Here is a 21,632-nt window from a genome sequence, read left to right on the forward strand (position 1 = left end):
CTCTCTCTCTCTCTCTCTCTCTCTCTCTCTCTCTCTCTCTCTCTCTCTCTCTCTCTCTCTCTCTCTCTCTCTACTGTGATCTGCAGAACGGATACTATGGCTGAGAGATCAGTAAGGTTTGGCTGTGTCATACAGCACTGAGAGTTTCACTCAAACACATATATACAGGCAGCAAAAATCTCTTTAAATTTCGTAAAGTGAAGCCTCACACAAAACGAATGAAAAGTAGCAGTATTTTCATTCAAAACAATGGTAAAAGTACTATCACTTGGAATCGCGAAAAGGAATGTTTTACTCAAGTTTAAAATGTATTCTGGCGTATGAACAAACTTCTCAATCAATTAAGGCGAATATACGTCACTTCTGTGACGGTGGAGTAAAATTCACTTCGTAGACTCTCTTCAATTTCGAGTGAAACTATTCACTCGACAATGCCAAGTGAAAAATTTACTCTGTATAAGTGAAAAAACATTCCAATTCGAATGACTCACTGCTCATTCTACTTTTTCGAGTGAAATTTCGCTCCAAGAAATTTCGAGACAAAACTATCATGCCACTTTCAGAGCACTATGGTTATCACAACCATTTCGTGCGCGTGGACGGAAAGTGACTTTAATATTTTGCGGCGGCAACCACATTCAGGCGAATGATACCCTAAGCGTCTTCCCTGTGTGGTTCAGCATGGACGTTAGTAACATCCGAGCCGAGTCATTACGCTCCACCTGTGACGAAGAAGGCTTATCGAGGTCGATCTTCGCGTCGCTATTAATGTAACAGCCATCTACATGCTCTCGGACGTCCCAATTTCGGCGCGAATGCCCACGTAATAACGTTTCATCGGCGTCGGACACACGGAGGGCGGGTTTATCGTCAAGATTTATCTACCGGCCATCTTGATATACACCTGCGCGCGTGTCAATTCGATCAAGATACACTCCGTGACTACTAATTCCACGGTATTCCAACTGGTTCGCTGCCGATCGACTGCTACTCCATTAATTACCGCGATGATTAACAATGTGATTGTACCTGGAGATCAATTACCAGCAATAACCCTACCAACGCCGTACCACCGCCAGGCCGGTAACGCTCCATTACGATTCGATGATTTCTCCTCGTTTACCGTTTGGTTAAAGCAGTCTAGCGCGCGCGTGTATGTCGCGAGCTGTTTAACAACGTGCTTTGCATTGCAGTGGCTTGCACGCAAAAACTGTTCGCGGGTGATCGCTGATTAAATGGCGTCTATAATCCCGCGGCTCATTAACGAGGGAATTATCGGCAACCGGTGACGTAATCAGCTTGGATTGGAATCAAATGGTGGTGTATCAATATCGAACTGCACGAGACCTCTGTATACTTTAATGTTTGATATTTACCACATTCCAGTGCTCGCATTATACATTTCGATTGACTTTGAGAGCGACACAATTCATCGAGTGCGTTTTGAACGGTCTGCAACGCGCGCAGAATCCTTTGTGATTCACTATTGTATTAACTCTGCACGACTTTTTCATTAAAGTCATTCCACGATCGTGATTGCTTATCGCGCGTTTGAAGGAGAGTGAGATTGTAAAAACGAAGGCAGGGAACGAAATTAATACGCGGCATTCATGTGAGATGATAAGATACGGTAAACTCCTCTCTCTTTCTCTTTCTCTTTCTCTCTCTCTCTCTCTCTCTCTCTCTCTCTCTCTCTCTCTCTCTCTCTCTCGACGTTTCCAATAATTTCCTCCGAACCGGTCTGTTTAGACGTATTGCAGAGCAGCAGTGGAAATTTATTAATATTAATTTCAATTTATTGGATGGTCTGGAGAGACTCGAGAGCGTACGAAGTAGCAGCTACACGGATGAAAATACACAAGTAACATTCGCTGTTGATTAATAAACGATTAAAGTTCGACGAGTTCTCGCGCATCGTCGCACTCTTAATGCGAGCGATCGTCGGAGGTGGGGTCGGTCGTCGAGGAAAATCCATCACATACCACGGCGTATCGGAAACTCGTTGAGCAACACTCGATACTTCGACACTCGTCGTCTCGTTGCAAACATTTCAGTTAAATACGAAACGTCGGCCCGATTTACGGATTATGCGGGATCATAATTTTGCGCGGCTCGTGCGCGCGCGTTGGATATATCCACCACGAATTTTCGGATAATTCTACAACAGTGAATCCGCGCGTTTACGGCATTAATATTAAACGAATCGCGTGCAGACGCATGTATGTATGCGTACAGAACGCCCAACAATTTGTTTGGCAGCCGCGGTGTACAAGCAGAGCAAACAGAACACAAAATTCTTCCATCGATTTCACGAGTGACTATATAACATTTTCTTTTAGTTATTAATGAAAGAGGATCGATGAACAATCACGCGCTAGACGAATTGCGATGGCGACTAATGGATCGTGTGCTTATATGTTAAATCAAATTGAACAGAAAGGTCCTTTACCATTTTGCCGGTTATTAATTAAAAAAGAAGACGCGGCATTACCGCGAACAATCACGTCACAATCGCCAAACTTTCTTAACTCTAAAACCTTAAACATGGGCAGATCTACCCAGACTAACCCTTCAAACGCTACTGTTTTTAAAAACATATGTTTTGCGTTTCTATTATAACTATTTTCAGCTTCTTTGAATCATAGAAATGTTAATAGAATCATATTCCTCGACGATTTCTGCCCTAATAAAAGAAAAGAAACATAAAATTTCGATAATTTTTTCAGGACTCTTATGAGCGAAAGAAGATGCACTGGATGAAACTTACCCATGTGTTTAGGTTCATGTAACTGTTTAGGATTCCAGAGTTATTTAATAGCTGAAAATCTACATAGTCACTTGTAAAGTGAGTAGAGAACTTTTCTGCTCAGTTTGATCCAACGGCGGACGTCGCCATCGCAGTTACTTCACTTACCGTATCACGCGTGATTCTCTTTGATTAATAACTTAGAATTTTATGTGGTCACTCGCGAAATGGTAGAGGAATTTTTGCGTTGGATGAGCTCTGCCTGTACACCGCGGCTGCGTAACGAATTGTGAGGCACCCCGTGTACATACATGTATATACACATGAATAGATCATCGTTGTGTTATCGCTAATATTACGGCGACGTTACATCACAGTGAGTGGAAGGGCTTTAATTACGCGGCCGTTTATCGTGCGTTGAATCGAGCGCAATGTCAATAAACGATACGCTCGCATATCGAACGTTTCACGCTCGCCCCGACACTACCAAAAATATGTCGTGCATCCAATTATGCGTGTACAGCTTGTTAAAGTATGGCGAGAACTTCGCGAAAATTGAGCTCTGCCGCGTCGTTTGCAACAAATATTTGCGAGCTCGTGCGCGCCCGCTCTTTCTCTCTGTATTTTTTTAGCCGTATAATAGGCCGCGAAGTCGATATTACTGGCGATTGCATTTCCGCGCACGGATATACTGCTAAAAACACTCGTCGACGATCGAGAGGCGGCGGTTCGACATTGGCCGAGCCGAACAGAATTGGTATTAATGCGCGTGGAGAGCTCCTCTTTTCGCCTAAACATATTGCCTCCTAGCGTACGAGCGTGCGAAATTGAATGGATTTACATTAATAGAGAACGCGGGATCGCCAATAATCTCTTTTTTTCGCGCAAGCATCGGAAGCCGGGCCGGAAGCCTCAATAGGATTAAACGCGTTCGTAGCGGCGTAGCTTTTGCAGTAGCATATAGCTCGCGTCCTTTAGACCTTTAGACGCGTACGAACCACATAATTTGCGCGCTGCAACTCGCGAGATATGCAACAATAGCCACAGAGGATACCGTTGATACCGTCTGTTGTATTTCGCGAAAGCGAATAATAAGCATACTTTTTCGACCGTGGAAGTTCGTGCGTCACATTTTTCGCGTGAACTACGTGGTTGCCGTCGGGTTCTCGCGAGTTTCCCAAAGGTCCTCCCGGTGGATATTCAATGAAAAAGTATTTATTGTCTCGATAAAAAGCGCTTGGGCGACCGTAAACTTTTAAAATTTTAACCGTCCGGGGACGTTCCTCTGTGGTTGACGTTCATCGGGAAAAAGCACATACAGCGAAAGAAAAATAAATACACCGCGTGGGATGTATTGATTTTGCAGGATGAGGTAGATGCGCGCTGCGCGAGTTCGCAGTATACTACGAGATATCCGATTTTTATTAGCCGAAGGGCATCGCAATCGGTCGACATGACTAGCGTAAGCTATCACGCTCCGTCATTCATCGCTCCATCAATTAGTTCGTTACTGAAGGACATCGCCTGCTGAGGGATTTCGCCGTGACATTTCGACGGGATTTTAACAAACGAGTTGACTCGCGTCGCTCATTGTTCTTTTTTCGCGAGAGAAGAACGCCGGTAAACCGTTCTTCCGCCAGTTCTTCAGCAAGCTGAACGTCGCCGCGAAAAACGACGATAGTCGGCCGGGTCGATCTCGCGTTACACAAATCCCGAGGAAGTTAAATCACGCGCAGTCTTACCGGCGGACAATCGCGCATCCGAAAGCTCGAGAGCGAGAGGAAGCTGTCTCAGTTAGCAACTCGACGAGAGATGCCGTTGAGCTTTCCATCAGAAGGGAAAGCTCCCCTTGTCTTTTCCATGGCTGCTTGGCAGAGCCTGAAAGAATATCACTTGGCTAAATATAGTTGCCGTGATGAGATATTAATCTTCTATCTTTCGTCCATGCATACAAAAGAGTTGTAGAAACCTTACCCTACTCCGGAAATGGTACGCTCTTTCTAAGTTTCTTGGAGCAAAATTTTACTCGAGAGGCAAAGTGAACAGCGAGTCACTCGAGTTCGAGTGATTTTTCACTCACAGAGTGGACTCCTCGCTTGGCATCGGCGAGGGAATAGTTTCACCAAAAGTTGAAGAGTGAATCTGATGTATTTCACCATCGCGGAAATATTTCTCCTCTAATCAATTAAAGCATTCGTTTATGTAGAGTCAGAATTCACTCTAAGCACGAATGAAACGTTCGCTCTTGCGATTTTTAATGGCAGTACTTTCACCATCGCTTCGAATGAAAATACCGCCACTTTTCATTCGTTTGCGCGAGTGAGATCCACTACATGAAGTTTTGAGTGTTCTTTGCTGCTTGTCTACAAGCGTTTAAACGGAGCTCTCGGTGCTGCATGACGCAACCAAATGTTACGGATCACTCAGCCATAGTATCCTTATAGTAGTCATATATCCTTTGTGCAGATCACAGCAGAGAGATAGCAATATTCCTTCGGTCGAAGCAACTATACATGAACTGCACACTAATTAAACGTTACGTATCATGAGAACTGTGGCTGCGAGAACTGTATAGATCGGCATATAACAACAGCAATTTTTTTAATGCGACATCTATTTTACTTAAATTGACATAAATTTGTTTTCTAACCGTAGAGAATATAGTTGCGGCAACTGTCGTAGTTTTCTGCGTGCACGTAAAGCCACGAACCGATAGAATTCTATCCCGAACTTCGTCGTGAATTACAAATCGTCTGAAATGAGCTTAGGACAACGACTCGTGAGATAAGAGCAGATAAGCCATAGTGACAATTCCCAGACCTCCCTGGGTGTCGGTGGGTCTCCCCCGGATGATTTTTCGGCCAATTAGGTAGATAACTATTTGTCGAAGTCCGGGTGATCTGAGCTCTCGTGTGACTGCGTGAGTCGCGACGATAACGAGGCAACCGCTCTACTAGCAGAAAAATCCCGACATTTCTCGCACGTCTCGTATGTACGGAGAGGTTTCCTTTTGTGTTGCGCCCCAGCCACGCTGGGTAATCCGCTTTGTTAACGGCAACAGAAACGCAAACGCGATTTCCGTTCATTTCCGTGAAAACGTCGCGGCAGGGGTGCCGACGCGCGCGTGCGGGTCGAGAGAAAGGAGTTAATTTTATTAATAAAATGAGTCGCTACGTCGGCACCGTTGGTTCTTGTCGCGGATTCTTCTGCAAATAGATTCTTCGGCGTCCTTAACGGTGGATAAATTCCGCTATTCAATTAAGACGGGAGAATTTAATTGTTTTCCAGCTGTCCATTATAACGGCTCTATCGGCGCGCCCATAAATACGGAGTGTCCGTTCGCCGTGACGTCAAAATTTGACGGCAGAAATTTGATCGCGACTTTAGCTTAATGAAAACTTCCAAAACGACCGGATCGCGGACAAAGTTGTCCATTATTGAATGTTTAACATTAAATATTCAACATTCAAATATTGAGAGAGAGCAATGAGAATTAAATATCAATTATTGCTTTCCGCGGACTAAGCAGTTCAAGGCTATATTCGTGCGATGAAACTTTATATCTCGGTTAATCTGGAGAAAAGCTATTACACGAAACTTCGCTCTGAGATGTCTGATATTGAAAATTGAGAAATTGTACCATATACAATCAATACGTTCTCGCGAAATAACAACTTGAATCTCGCAGGGCAGCTCACGATTAATATGAGAGGAGATAAAAATGTGGTGTTTTATACACATTGAACAATAATTTTATTGCGAAAAACTCTAAGTTTTTTGAAGTGAAATGTCACTCAAAACGAGTGAAAAGCGATATTTTCACTCGAAGTAATCGTGAAAATGCTGTCACCTGAAATCGCAAGAGTAAATGTTTCATTCGAGCTTGAAATGAGTTTTGATTCCGTATGAGCGAATGTTTCAATCGATTCGAGAAAATATGTTCTTGCGACAGTGAAGTACACTCGTTACTACACAATTTATACATTTATACATTTTTCTCGTTGAAGTTGCAAGCACTCCTGGTTAGGGACCGGATTTCAAGGACAAATCTACGTCAATAAATATATGACATGCATATAAAGAGAAGTCATATGTGCGCCCTTATCCCTGCTCTTGATTGTCACTGAGAGACGATGTTGTGGCAATAGGTTATGTCAGGAGCCAAAGTGACGGTACACGATCAGTGATACACTTTTCCTGAATCTTTGTATTTTTGAATGCCTCATATATTGTCACTTCGGCTCCTGTAATGACTTGCGCAAACGCGTCAGCAATGTCTCTCAATTGTGCCAACCTGAAGCACTGCAACCTCAATGAGAAAAACAGTCGGTCACGGGAACGGTTTAGACACAATGAAGTTGAAAGCTTATTAAACTGTCAAAATCGAGAGTCATCACCGATGGGTTTACACGCAGTAATAATATAATTAATAACAATAATAGTAATAATAGTAATAATAATAATAATAGTAATAATAATAATAATAGTAATGATTCATAGTGTAATTACGACGAAAACCTGTCGATAATAATTCTCAATTTTGACAATTTGATGAGATCCCAACTTTATTTCTGCCTAAAACGTTTTGCAATCGAATGTAGTATATATACATCAGATTTACAATTTCTCTCAATTTCGCTTCAATTTCAAATAAAAATATTCATTCGACGGTGCCGAGTGAAAAATTTGCTCTACGTGTGAAAAATCGCTTTAAAATTTGCTCTGCGAGTGAAAAATCGCTCGAACTCGTGTGACTAAGTGCTCACCTCAGCTTTTGAGTTCACAGTCACATCGGTGACGATTTTCAAGAGAGCAGCTGCGAGTGTATGAAGTTGGCACCTCACTTTTTGAAATTTATAATTTTGAAAGTTGTTCCAGATTGTTCTGACTTTGTACCACATTGTTCCAAAATGATATTGCTTCATTCGAAACGGTTTTCGAATAAAACAAAAAAAAATAATTTTTTGAGCTGGCACCTCACTTTTCGAAAATTGAACATTCTGATACCGCGATAGATTGTTCTATTTGTTTCAAACATTGTTCCAAGAGGACAAATCCGTAAGTTGAATTATAAGTCCAAAAAATGAAAAAAATGTTTTTGACCTGGCACCCCATTTTTTGAAAATAAAGCATTCCGATACCGATATAGATTGTTCTCGTTGTTCCAAACATTGTTTCAAAAGCATAAATCAATAAGTTTAATTATAAGCCCAAAAAATTAAAAAAAAGTTTTTTGATGAACAGTCTATCGGACCAAGAGTAAACTTATACTATCTTTTTTGTTCCAACCGAGATCTTTTTGTTCTGAGTTGTTCTAGGCTTAAGAATTATAGTTCTAGAGTATAAGACTCATAAGATCATCCGTTCTCCGAAAATTCGAAAAAAAATCGATTTGATAGCACCCGACGTCAAGAGTAAACACATGCTTCCTTTCTTGTTCCAACTGAGATCTTTTTGTTCTGATTTATACTAGGCTTAAACGACGAAGCAATTTCACTTTATTTTGTCATGACATTTTGTAATTATTTCCGCCAATTTTCCTATAATAAAGATTAATTTTTGTAAGAAATCATCTTTTTCTTGAATTTTTGTCACCTCAGAAATATATTTTAATCATCCTTATTTTCAATCATCCAAATAATTATACTTTTTTAAATTAGTATATAGAACTTTTTTTTTAAGAAAATAGTTTCATCTAAAAAAACCTGAAAATATTTTTGTTAATTTTAATATGTTGTTAAGTTATGAATTTTTTTTATGAAATTACATTTTTTGTTGATTTCGGCAAATTTAAATTGTTATTGCCAAAAATTGTTAATAAATGACTAAAGTAACTATTGGAACATAAAATATAATCTCTCTAGAGTATCCCAGAATTTTTTCAGATTTTTTAGATGAGTTTAACAAAAAAATGTTGCAGGACTTAAAGGGGTCACCGTGCAAAGGGCGTTAGTAAAAAACATAATGCGGAGGGTTAAGAATATTTTATGTTTCTACATAAATACATATATTTACATTGCCTTTAGCTTGAACGGAAAGTTTTTTTGGCTTACGCAACAAGTCGTCATATTCAATCCAATTGGTACCATTACGTACATACGCAGTATAATGACCAACTGACGTTTCGAAATTTTGCTCATGATATACAACAAATATTTTTAACTCTCTGTTTACATTATGTTTTTTACTAACGCCATTTGCACGGTGACCCCTTTAAGTTCTGTAATATTTTTTTGTTAAAAACTCATCTAAAAAATCTGAAAAAATTCTGGGATACTCTAGAGAGATTACATTTTATGTTCCAATAGTTACTTTAGTCATTTATTAACAATTTTTTGCAATAACAATTTAAATTTGCCGAAAATCGACAAAAAATGTAATTTCGTAAAAAAAAATTCATAACTTAACAACATATTAAAATTAACAAAAATATTTTCAGGTTTTTTTAGATGAAACTATTTTCTTAAAAAAAAAGTTCTATATACTAATTTAAAAAAGTATAATTATTTGGATGATTGAAAATAAGGATGATTAAAATATATTTCTGAGGTGACAAAAATTCAAGAAAAAGATGATTTCTTACAAAAATTAATCTTTATTATAGGAAAATTGGCGGAAATAATTACAAAATGTCATGACAAAATAAAGTGAAATTGCTTCGTCGTTTAAGCCTAGTATAACTCAGAACAAAAAGATCTCGGTTGGAACAAGAAAGGCAGCTGTTTTTCTCTTGACGTCGGGTGCTGTTAAATCGATTTTTTTTCGAATTTTCGGAGAACGGATGACGCTACGAATGGGGTGCCAGGTCAAAAACATTTTTTTTCATTTTTTCGACTTATAATTCAACTTACGGATTTGTCCTTTTGGAACAATGTTTGGAACAACTAGAACAATCTATTGCGGTATCAGAATGTTCGATTTTCGAAAAGTGGGGTGCCAGCTCAAAAAATCATTTTTTTTGTTTTATTCGAAAACCGTTTCGAATGAAGCAATATCACTTTGGAACAATGTGGTACAAAGTCAGAACAATCTGGAACAACTTTCAAAATTATAAATTTCAAAAAGTGGGGTGCCAACTTCATACACTCAAAGCTGCGTCTTCCGATTTATCCCGCACTCCGGGATACTTCCATAGGCACAGCGGATAAATCAAACGAGCAATTTTCAACGCTCGCACGGTCGGAATTAACGCGTTTGATGGCGCTTTCCGCGCACGGCGCATTTTCCAAGCCAAGTCATAACTCACGTAAGATTCGATCTGACGGTTAATTTCCGCGATGGTGAGAAAGAGAGGCGATACGCGGTGGATCACGCACATCTGCTCGGTTTTTCTACAAGTTTAATTGGATCCACGAGCGATCTGATCCGGCCACTACACGCGCTCGTTCGCCCGCGAACGCGACTGCAATTTCTCGCGCCGCTGCGGGCGCGATTTCTTTAACTCTCTCCCTTCCCTTCTCCTTCCCATTCTCCATATCTTTTCTTTTTTTCGGCTTCTCGCGAGAATTTATCTTACAAAAAGGTCGCGCACCGCTTCAGTGAGTAATTGGGTTAATTACTAAGCGATGTGGCCTATTTTTACCTTCACCTCGCCGAAACTTTCGACGAAACTTTTTCGAGGAACACCTACCTTTTTCCTGGTATATACCTCGCGCCAGTTTCCGATACAAAAGATGGACACTAATTAGGATTATAAAGTTTAAATTGGCAGCTGTCCGGTTGCGATAGTTTTCTTATAAATTCGATTTCTGCGCTGTAGCTTCAATTCGCAAAGTTCGTCCTCTGCCTTCGCGCGAGCGAATAAATTGAATCCATAAAATAATATAAGACCTCTTTTACCTAAATATTAAAATCGTCGTGAATAATTAAATGAGCTTCTCTTCTATATTTCATACAGTGCTTATACAGTAAGTGCATTCTCTCTCCTAGTTTCAAGCTTGAGCTGAAACATTTCTTCTCTGGGGAAACACCTGACTGCAAAGAAGGAACATGCGCGTGGAGAGCAGCAAAACTCACTTCTTTCTCTTTTTCTCTCTTTCCTCTCCATCTACAACGCGGTAATCTTTTTTATTCTGTTAATTCGTACCACGACGGGCTCGCAGTGGAAAAAGAATCATGGATCATCTGGTTACTCGCGAGAGTATTTGGGTTAATTGAGAAGCTGACTCGGAAGCAACTCGACATAACGCGGTACCGTCCGCTGTAACGAGAGATAAAGAGAGAGAGAGAGAGGGAGAGAGAGAGAGAGAGAGAGAGAGAGAGAGAGAGAGAGACGTTTCTCGCCCGAGCCGCCTAAAAACATTTCCGAATGAACATTTTCCACCAAAGTCATTTGTAACCGCGTTATCTCGAAACAACTAAAAGCACGGTGTAACCGGTGCACGGCGGAGACGAAAATATTACAGTATAATAACAATAATCCATTTTGGAAAGGTGATTCCTTCCTACGACGATCTAAACGATATTAAGACGCGACTTGATTACGATTCCTATCGTCTCGCACGACCGCGGTCTCGACACAGGGCATTCGACGGAGAAGGGATACATCGGGAACTCGTTTCTGCCAACGATAATGCCGACCCTCGAAATCGCGCCGACCGTTTCTCCACGACGGAGATTCGCGATAACGCCGCTCGATTAGGGAAGCCTTCGGCAAATCGCACGGATAAAATCGCCGCGACGGTCTCCCACGTTCGACAGGGGGCGGAGGTTGAATACTTAACGAGTCCTCCCGGAGATATTCTTGAGAATCTAAATGGAACTGTAAGGACTCTGTCGAGAGCGGCGAGAGAGAGAGAGAGAGAGAGGGAGAGAGAGAAAGAGAAAGAGAGAGGGAGAGAGAGGGAGGGAGGGAGGGAGAGGGAGAGAGAAGAAGGCAGAGATATGTTCGCGGCAATCGCTTCGCCAATTGTGGTGGATCCCAGAGGGTGTATAGCTTGTAAGAAAGCTCGCGAATAGGACTGACGCACTTCGTCAAGTACAACGCCATAAACGGATCCTTTTTCTCTTTTTAGTAACGAAGACGACCAAGGTCACCCCGGCGGAGGATACTCAACCCAAGGAGGAGTCCTCCGCAATTGAAACCCTGAAATCGTAAGTTCTGTTGCGCCTGCCCGCGCCGAGAGCGTCGCTTGTTCGTGAAACACGCGTGAAACACTCCCACACGAGAGCATGTGTTTTGTGTTGTCATCGTCATTATCACATAATCACTCCGTTCGCGCAATCGTATTATTTATTTAACGTTGCTTTTCAGTTTTTTTGTTGAATTACCGAAAGCAGAGCGCGCGAGCGTGATACGTGTTTCTCGCGGAGAACATCAATTGGCGCGTAATTCGATTCTTTTTCAATCGCGTAAATATTTGATATCTTTATTTTCGTTTGATTCCGAGGTGATTAGCTATTCGAGTACGTGTTGTGCGTCATCGAGGATATTACGCACACAGCGCGCGATATTGCGGACGCTTTGAGGATTACGTTATGCAGTCGATTGTTGGCGGTTTGTAGCGCGATATCGTTACGGGAGAGAATCAATGAGTATAAATAAATAAAAAGAGGAAACGGTCACTCTCATGTGGTTCGTTTGGCCAAATGTCGAGGGTCGTTGCATTAGATGTTAAATGTGACTCGCGTAATCCGGCTGCTTTTATGAAAGTATTTATCGCGAGGATCGATACGAAACGTTAACTCGACAACGCGTACAATTTCGAGAATAATGGAAATGGAAAAATCGTCCGGTATCCTTTCCGGAATCGCATAACAGGGAAAACCCGGTGCTGCGCACTTTCGTGTGAAATTTCGCTACCCCAAAGGGCACACCACCGAATTGCACTCCATTTCCATTCAAATTGGTACATCTGAAAGCAATTAATTCCCGACAAAAGTCGCGGCGCGTAAAAAAATGTTGGCACCGCACTCTGAAAACTCGTGCGGAAAATCTCCGGGCAAGAAGCGGTTGAAAAGAGTTTCAAAGAAGGAAAATATTTTTTTAAATTTGCGACTGTCGGTCGATGCTTGGCCCCGCTTTAGATGATATTTTAGCTTAAAGTGTCGACGAATGTTGGGAAACGTATCATAAAAGAATCACTGCAACAGCATGTTTGATAAAATCATTTATATCATTTTAATAATATTGAGATCAGAATATTTGGCATTTTAATCGATGAAAATCTTCTTGCACCAAAAAATAGTCGACGAATCAATAATCAAGATATCAATGAATTAATCATCATATATCTGATTACGAATTTAGTCGAATTGAATTAATTGATGAAATTAACTACTCTAAGAAAAAAATTTACTAAATTTCAAAAAACGTTTGTTTGGATAGTACTGTGTGAAGATATTTGTTTAAATTAAGTAATTATTTTCTAAAATTAAATAAAGAAGTTTTAAATATAAATTTGTTTCTTTAATTTTAGAAAATAATTACTTAAATTAAACAAATATCCTCACAGTACTATCCAAACAAACGTTTTTTTAAATTTAGTAAATTTTTGTCTCAGTGTATTAATCGATATGTAGAATTAAAGTTTGATTAATAATTAATTTCATCAGTCGATTACTTGTGATTTTACATATGACGATCGATTAATTTTGTTTATCAATTTGTCGATACATTAGCTAAAGAAAATTTTCCTCGATTAATGCCCAATACTGATCAAGATTCATCTCGATTTTTTCTTTTTTTCTCGTGCGAAATTTGTGCAAGAAAAAAAATGAATATTCGTGTATTAATGTGTCGTACGTTTGCAACACTGAATTGTCTTAATGTTCCACCTCAGTAACCGCAATGTTAATATGTAACAGTTGCGACAATTTCTAATACGCGATTCAGTCCGACGTTCGTACGACAAAGTTCCACTGGTCATTCCGTCAAACGCAGTGATCTAGCCGGAAACATTTCGCCCGGATAATAGCAGCTATTTTGCGGGTACATTTCGTGAGTTGCGCTGTCTTGCGCAAGAGCGAACGAAAATTTATTTGCGAACTGCAAACGCACAACGTTATCCATAAAGTCCACTGCCAATTTAAACAGGTACGACCGACCTTCTCCATTTCTGTCGTCGCCTCGGCTTGGTTCGCGCACGTCCAACGACCGAGTGAAATTTAATACGGCTCGTCCATTAGGGGCTCCGTGGATTGATTCGTTGGAGATCGCCTAAGTAACCCGCGCCCGTGCAAATAACGAGAATACTGCTGGAAGAGTAACCCATTGCGCTGGATTTAACAGACTGCTGATAATCCCTTCACAGCGCAAAATAGAAAATACGTGGAATCGGGATACGTGTAAAGTGTGACGTGAAAAAAAAAACATCATTGATAATTATGTTCTCTTAAAGAAAGATTTTGTTCTCATCAAAAAGATTTTGTTAAATCAACCAAATGTCTGGTGAAATAAGAACGAACCGGAATTCTGATTGATGTTACCGGGATTCCGGTAATTTTGGTATAAAATTTTGGTAACTTCACGGGGAAAGTACTAACGATATTATTTGTCTTAAATATGTCATAACAAAATATTATTGTTAGTTTTCGCGCATACATGCAAGATAGTAGTATTCTGTGGAAGTGGAACACTAATCTTCTTTACTGCCTATCTATCTTTGAACAACAGTCTCAGTGCTGTATGGTGCAATTAAACTCTACGGATTTCTCAACCATAATATTTGTTTTATAGACCACAACAGAGAGGCAGCAATATTCTTTTGATTGAAGTAAAAGAGAGAGTGTCATTATTCAAATGTACCACAATATTTTGCTCCGTTCAAATGAACTCCCCGATACTTTGCTACACGCGTACTCATCATTGTCGCGTTGTCATAATTATTTACTCCTTGTTATCGTGAAAGCATGCTCTGTTTATTCTGCAAGGTACACTGTAATTGCGTCACGTAGCACTTTATGCGAGTGCTCGAAAGCCCAACAATGGCCGGCACAGCGATCACGCTCGTAATAGAGTACGTGCTCGGAAAAATCGTCGCGCCGAACGAAATGAGGGGGCCCACGCTTTAACGGGGTTCATCGGGTCGGCTGTTTCAGAAAGTCGGAAGGCAAGACAAGCAGCGGGGACGACTGTAGAGTATGCCGAAAATCCTTCGCTCCCGAGGAGGTCTCGCGAACTTGTTGCGAGTGTCAACACAAGGTCTGCGAGGACTGCGCCTCGTATTCAACGACAACGAATTCCGACGACCCGGTGAGTTTGCACGCCGCCACCATTCTAATTAACCGGCTCCGTTCATTATTCCCTGCGCCGGTAAATATTGCCGTAAAACGAGATTGGACGGCGTCTGGACGCAAATTAATCGTCGGACCGGACGAGAGGAAAACACAGGCAGGAGGGACGATCCGTGAGGAGGATGGAGGCCGAATCGAACGTGAAAATCTAATTTTGCAGATGACGCCGTAATTAATCGCGGCATTTTCACCGCTTCTCCTGAATGTTTACCCCTTTTACGATCGAGATCGCCAGCTCCGCCCGACATTTCGCATTATTAACTATAAAGTCCCGACCCCCGTTTAATTTTTCTTTAGTTTCCAATATGTACACACAAAAGTTTTCATTATTTGCAGCATTTTGATTTTCCGCAATCCTAACGGCTTATAAATTATCCCTTTGATAACCATGAAGGAACAAGGGACGTCAGAAAATCGCTGATGTTACGCTCAGAAAAAGGAACTCTTTTGAATCATCGAGAAATATATTTTACTTTTTTACTTGAAGCAAAATGACCCCGATATGCGCGATACGAAACGCGACAAGCAAACAAAACTTGTATCGTAGACAAAAGACGCAATTTCTTTAACTTTAAGAATACTATTCTTGGAATATATTCCTTTTGGTTCCAGAAGAATCCTCTCGAGGAATAATAAGAATATATATTAGAGTATTCCGCCTAAAAGATGGCATTATATTTTTGTGGCTGCAACTGTTCAAAGAATGCGAGCTAAGAGTGCAACTAAAACTCGTACGTTACGAAAAAGTTTTCCAGGATACAACTTAGAGAACAGAGATTCAGTAACCTACATTCGACGGCATGCGAATGTCAAAGGGACAGTTAATTGCCGATCGATGAGGATAATAAATCCTTAAGGGGTTCACGGGGAGTGACATAGGCGAATGGATGGACGGACGGAAGACTCCTAATACGGGGCTTAATACGTCGGCTCGTGTAAATCAAGCTATCTACATCTATCTTTATATTGTTCGCTAATTTTCATTCCGAGTACCGTCATTACGCCGAGAGAACCTCTGTCTACCACGGCAACACGTGGCGCTCATACAAATTACCGGGATCCCGCTCTTTTGGACCGTTCATCCTTTTTACGAAATCGCTAAAACAATTACACACCCTCCGCCGCGAAGCGCCGTTCTCTCTCTCTCTCTCTCTCTCTCTCTCTCTCTCCCGCAGTTAATAATTAAATTCACGATCTCTGTCTCTCACGGGGCAGAGAAGGCAAAGAAAGCAATTAGCTCCGAAATCTCGTTAAATTATCATAAACGCGGATAAGCTTCCCGGTCGGGGCAGTCCCACGGCGTGAGAAGCGAATGGAAATTTATTCGCGACCCGCCGCCGGCCGATACGAAAATTAATCAGCCGACGCGACTTAATCCGTCGGCGAATCCGCTCGTCGCACCCCCGCGCGCCTTTGAATTACTCCGTTGGGATGAATCCGATGAATTCATCGACATTCGAGACGGAGACGTAAGGATCGAAGCGAATGAGACGCGCTCTTCTGCACTGTCGCGGGATCAATGCGAATTCACCGCAATTCCGCTCAATCATTTCACGTCTCCGTTTATCGCGACGTCTTCGTGCACTCGCTCGATACCGTCAAAAAATGCGTTCTATCTGTTTTGTACATTCTTCTGCTTTTAGCTTCTATCCTAATTCTTGAGTTTTAGTTCTTGAGTTCCTTAGTTGGTTACTTCAATTTTTTACATATGTTATATAATTATAAAGTAGTTAGACAAAACAATAATACATCAGCTGCAAAGCTGTTATTTTGCCTTTTGTATATGATAACAAGATTTGATATAATCAAGTATCAGTTTTGTAACGTTTATGGCTTCCAATGAAATGAACATAATTGCTATTATTATTATTATTGTTGTTGTTGTTGTCATTATAATTACTATTATTATTACTGTTATTACTAGCTCCATATGTAACAGCAAGTATGAAAATTGCGAGAAAAGTCGTGCGAGCGTAAATATGATTGAAACAACATATTTAGCACACTTCAAGATCTACATTCGCGCGCGCTCCATTTGCTACTTCTCGCACTCGTCGCACATCGAGAGAGAAAGAGGGAGGGAGAGAATAACATTGTTTCGCGAAACGTGCATGACGCAGTTAGAACTGCGTTTTATAAATGGACCGAAACGTCGCTCGGATAATCCGATTATGCAAATATACGAAATTTACACAATATTCGGGACGGCGACATTCACGATGGAGAACTGAAATTAGTGATATTCACATCGCCGCGCTGCACCAGTAATATATCGCCGTCCATCCGTTCGTCCGTCGTAGGAAGAATGGCGTGCAATTTTGCGTAAGCCACGAAATCACCAACACAGGTCGCGGATTGAAAAATTGCTCGGGAATTGCGGCGGGATTATTGCGGGAGATGAGCAGAGTCCTCTCTCATCGCGCTATTAATTGATCCGAGCGTTTCGTTCGATTAATTAATCAACATGTTCCCCAACAACGATTCGCCGCGGCCATTGTGTCCCCGACCTGTCGCGTATACGTACACTCGCTCGCGCAAACTTGATTTATGCGGAGCGCATCTTGCGACTTAATCGGGCCTCATCGATATGTCAGTCTGGATTACCAATTCGGGGCAGCCGAGACCATTGTCTCAGCTCCTCCGTCGATGAACAGGCCAGTCAGTCGAGCGGAAACCTCGATCCGCATCGAGACCAGGAAGCACTTAGAACCGGAGAGAGCCGGCACATTGACATCGAGCGAACACGGGAGCCTCCCGCCGACGATAAACGTCCGCGCGCGCCGATGAGTGAAATTGCCTTTTTCCCGGTAACGTTGCAGTCTTCCTGGCGATGTAGCGTCTGCCGTCGAAAGATCGCCTCGAGGGACCAGCCCATCGTGACACAAGAGTCCACGGATTCGTTGCTGGACGTGCCGATCTTGGAAGCTCTCCAGAGGAGGCACAGCGACGCCCGGCTCGGTCCCACCGGAAGTCAAATCGGCGCGCTCGGAAGCGGACTGGCGCCGCCGCGAAGCCCGGAAATCCGCAGGCACTCTGACGTTTCGCCGGCCAGTCTCAAGGAGCTCGAGAAGGTAAGCGAGATACGCGCCGATTTATACGCCGATTTGTGCTTTCATCATCTTCACGAAATCGTCCGCGATATGAGGTGAGATTTGTGTTTGCCGCGACGAGATTCACGTCGAATCCGCGGTATTAGCTGCTATGGAGTGAATGCAATCGCGACGATGGAAATATTCTGCATGATTCAATTTTTGTATTCTTTAACAATCGGGATTTCGTCGGAATTATTTATTTCCCTCTATTAATCCACAATTTATTATTATTATTATTATCATTAATGAATAGGAAACAATTCAGAAATGATTACGCTTGTTTGATCGCAACTACGGGCAAATCGACAAATTATCCAAAAATAAATAAATTTAGAAGAAACTTAAAGTAATCACTTTCAGCCCTCAGCGACATCCGGATTATTTAATTAATTGGTTTAACGGAAAGGAAATTTTTTTTTCTTACATTAAAACAGATGATGCAGAAAGGAACTCTTTCTCTTCTGATGAAATTGAATGACATCGAACTAGTCGAATGCGACGGAATAATTCCTTTACGATAGACTTGATTAAAATCGGGAATTGTAATAAAAAATTCAATTATGTCGAGCCGCGTTTCGCGTACGTGCGCGATATCGTTTGACGTCATATTGGCTTTCGATGTTACTTTCACGCGAGTTACCATCGCACGAGGTCCCCTCTCCTTCTACCGAGATGCATAATTCAATATCCTGAGGAATATTGTTATACGCAAAAACGTGGTAGTTGCCGCGTGCGGAATTAATGCCGCCGGATTAGCCACGCGAGAGTCGACGTGTGTCACCTACGCTTTGAGTGTCCGCTTCAACGCTTGAGCTACACTTCGCTGTTGTCTCTCAAATGCATTATACATACTCCACACTCGCCGAGATTCTTGCACGCCACTGTATTATGCAACGGAGCGCGCCTCGCCCCGCTCGAGAGTGATGTCGAATTATTTCGTTCTGATTATAACCGTTGACACAATACGGCACGATTCAACGCCGGCTTTGTCGCCCTCGCGCTTTCGAAACATCGCTGATTATGTAACGCGATCTGGTTTTTATTACAATATCCAGCCGCCACGGGCGATATATCTCGTGTCGTGCAAAAACCACACGCGGAGAATCTCGTTATTCATTAAATCGTATTTATTATTCTTTTTTTCATACCTCATATATATACGGCTGTCCCGAAACTACCGCATGCTATTTTAATTGCAGATTCTTTAGAACGTTTCAAAACGAAAACTTTCATACAAAAATGTCGAGGCTATGATAGTTTTCAAATGGGAAGCGATTATATTTCACCAATAACAGAGCTGAGATTTCGCGCGCTCAGACACGCCGAAATGATAAGTGATAAAGGTACCATACGCCGTATAGAATAGTGGACATATTATGATAATGTTATTGTAAATTTATACAATGATCATAATATCGTAAAAAAAGTGACATTTATAGGAGTACCTTTATCACTTGTCATTTCGGCGTACCTGAGCGCGCGAAATCTCAGTTATTCGTGAAATATAATCGCTTCCCGTCTGAAAACTATAATAGTCTCGACATTTTTGTATGAAAGTTTTCGTTTTTAAATGTTCTAAAGAATATCTGCCATTAAAATAGCATGCGGTAGTTTCGGGACACCCTGTATATCTTTTTCTCACGTTCGTCACGGTACTTAGCCGGTTCACTAGTAAGCACACATATGTGTAGGAAAAAAAAGTGCCACAACTGGTAAGCACACATATATGTTCGCTGTATATCTCCGCCAGTTTTAAACGGATTTGCATGTAACTTGCTATCCTCATGTTTTTTGGATCGCTGATTAAGAATCCAAGGTCAAATTTGAGAAATTTAAAATGACGGATCCAATATGGCAGCTTCAAATGACTAACTTTGATATTCCATTACAGATACATTACAGAACAAACTCGGTATGATATTCGGTATGATTCCATGGATACTCCGTTTCCTAACAGCACAAATTGACGTCCAGGAGACGTCCTGAGAACGTCCTGGGGACGTTTGGAAATTACGTCCTCAGGAAATCTGTGGAACGTCCCCAAGAGATTCTGTATGGGTTATTAGCTAGGGAAATATTATGAATTTCATATTATAAATTATAAAATAAAACAATATAAAAATATATTCAGAATTGACTTTAGAGAAAATATGACACTGGAAATATAATGAACGATATAAAGGATATTAGTTTTGGGTGCATAGGGTAAAAGTATCGGTAACAGGACAAATTTGACCTCGAATTCGTAATCAGTTACCTAAAAAACCCCTTATTAGATAAGCTTCCACGTAAAATGCGGAATTTTTTGTTCTCACCAGTTTTGGCACAAAACGTTAGTTCCGAGTTCACCAGTGAACCGGTTAAAAAATCGATGATCAGAGAGGAGCGAGCGACTGTGTCACTTCAGCTCGGCAGAGTTTTTCGAAGCAACGAAGCACACGTCTCTCCGAGATGAAGCGAAGCCGCTTCCAGCCGTTTAGGTGCGATAGCGAACAAATGGACGCTCCAATGATCCGACTTATTAATCACGCACCGCCGGGACTCATCGACGATCATTTACGGGATGTCATAAATTGCTCGGACACAGCCGTCGGACGGCCGTTCGTTCTCGCCGCGCGGTATAGCTTTTAACGAGGTGCCGCGTGATGTCGAGCACAACGTCGAGCTCGACTACTCGATGATTATTGCGCGTATACCGTGCGTTCTCGTCGGAGAGCAGTTGCAGGCGCACACGGCGCGCGCGGAACGAATGCATCGACGACCGCCGCGGCGTTGAATGTGTGCCAGCCAGACTTCTCATTACTCGGACGGACAATTATCGGACGTGCAATTACCGCGCGGTCGTAGGCGCGAACTTCGAGGGCGCGCAGCATCCGGCCGGATAGCTGGAAATGCATCGTAACAAAGGCCGCATTTTGCCACCTCGAGAAAAGAGCTGTGCGCACCGAATCACTTGAAAAAAAAGGAGTTCTTGGACGATCGACGAGCTCATTTACGTGCCGTTCCATCTGTATATGTTTTCTTTTTTCTCAATTGTCCCAAGTAATTGATTTGACAAAGGCTAACGTGCCGTTTAATAAACGACTATCATTATTTGTTTCGATATTATCTTATTCTTTGGTGTATCGTTATATTTGCTACACTGAAAAGAGTCCAAGGTGGGACCGAAACGTCTCGACACTTATGTTTATAATAATAAATTTTACTCTTTGACTTGTATGTGTGAGCATGTAAGTCTAATGTAGTTTATAATACTGCGATATAGCTGCGCTAAGCTCTTGAAGACTGTTTGACTTTATCAGAATCTTCCCAATTTATATTCTTTTTTATTTTTTTTATTTCAATGACGTCGGGGAATTATTGTTAATATAAATAATATTAAGTTACTACTATTAAATTTGTATAAAAAAAGAGAGAGAAAAGGAGAACGCGTTGCAAGGTTTTCCATATCTCTATGACTGTACTCTAATTCACATTCTGCAAAAATATAAATTTGAAATGAATCTCTCCGTAGTTCTTTTCGAGAGAAGCAATTTCCAATTGAAATTTTTGAAAAATCA

At 41.4% G+C, this 21,632-nt stretch overlaps 1 protein-coding gene across 4 annotated transcripts in view; it reads left to right on the forward strand.

The window, feature by feature from the left end:
- Positions 1-21,632, forward strand: part of LOC116844666 (regulating synaptic membrane exocytosis protein 1) — a 209,258-nt gene that overhangs the window by 83,248 nt on the left and 104,378 nt on the right. For all 4 annotated transcript variants that reach the window (XR_004378114.1, XR_004378115.1, XM_032816521.1 and 1 more), the window contains exons 4-6: positions 11,761-11,839; positions 14,786-14,939; positions 17,800-18,051. Coding sequence is in view for 2 of the 4 variants with exons in the window: in XM_032816521.1 (XP_032672412.1) it covers positions 11,761-11,839; positions 14,786-14,939; positions 17,800-18,051 (485 nt within the window). In the remaining 2 variants the exon portion in view is untranslated. The remainder of the gene's footprint in view (positions 1-11,760; positions 11,840-14,785; positions 14,940-17,799; positions 18,052-21,632) is intronic.

This window comes from Odontomachus brunneus, unplaced genomic scaffold (genome assembly GCF_010583005.1).
Source record: "Odontomachus brunneus isolate Ranch 3 - 2012 unplaced genomic scaffold, Obru_v1 Obru_scaffold_044, whole genome shotgun sequence".
Lineage (NCBI taxonomy): Eukaryota > Metazoa > Arthropoda > Insecta > Hymenoptera > Formicidae > Odontomachus > Odontomachus brunneus.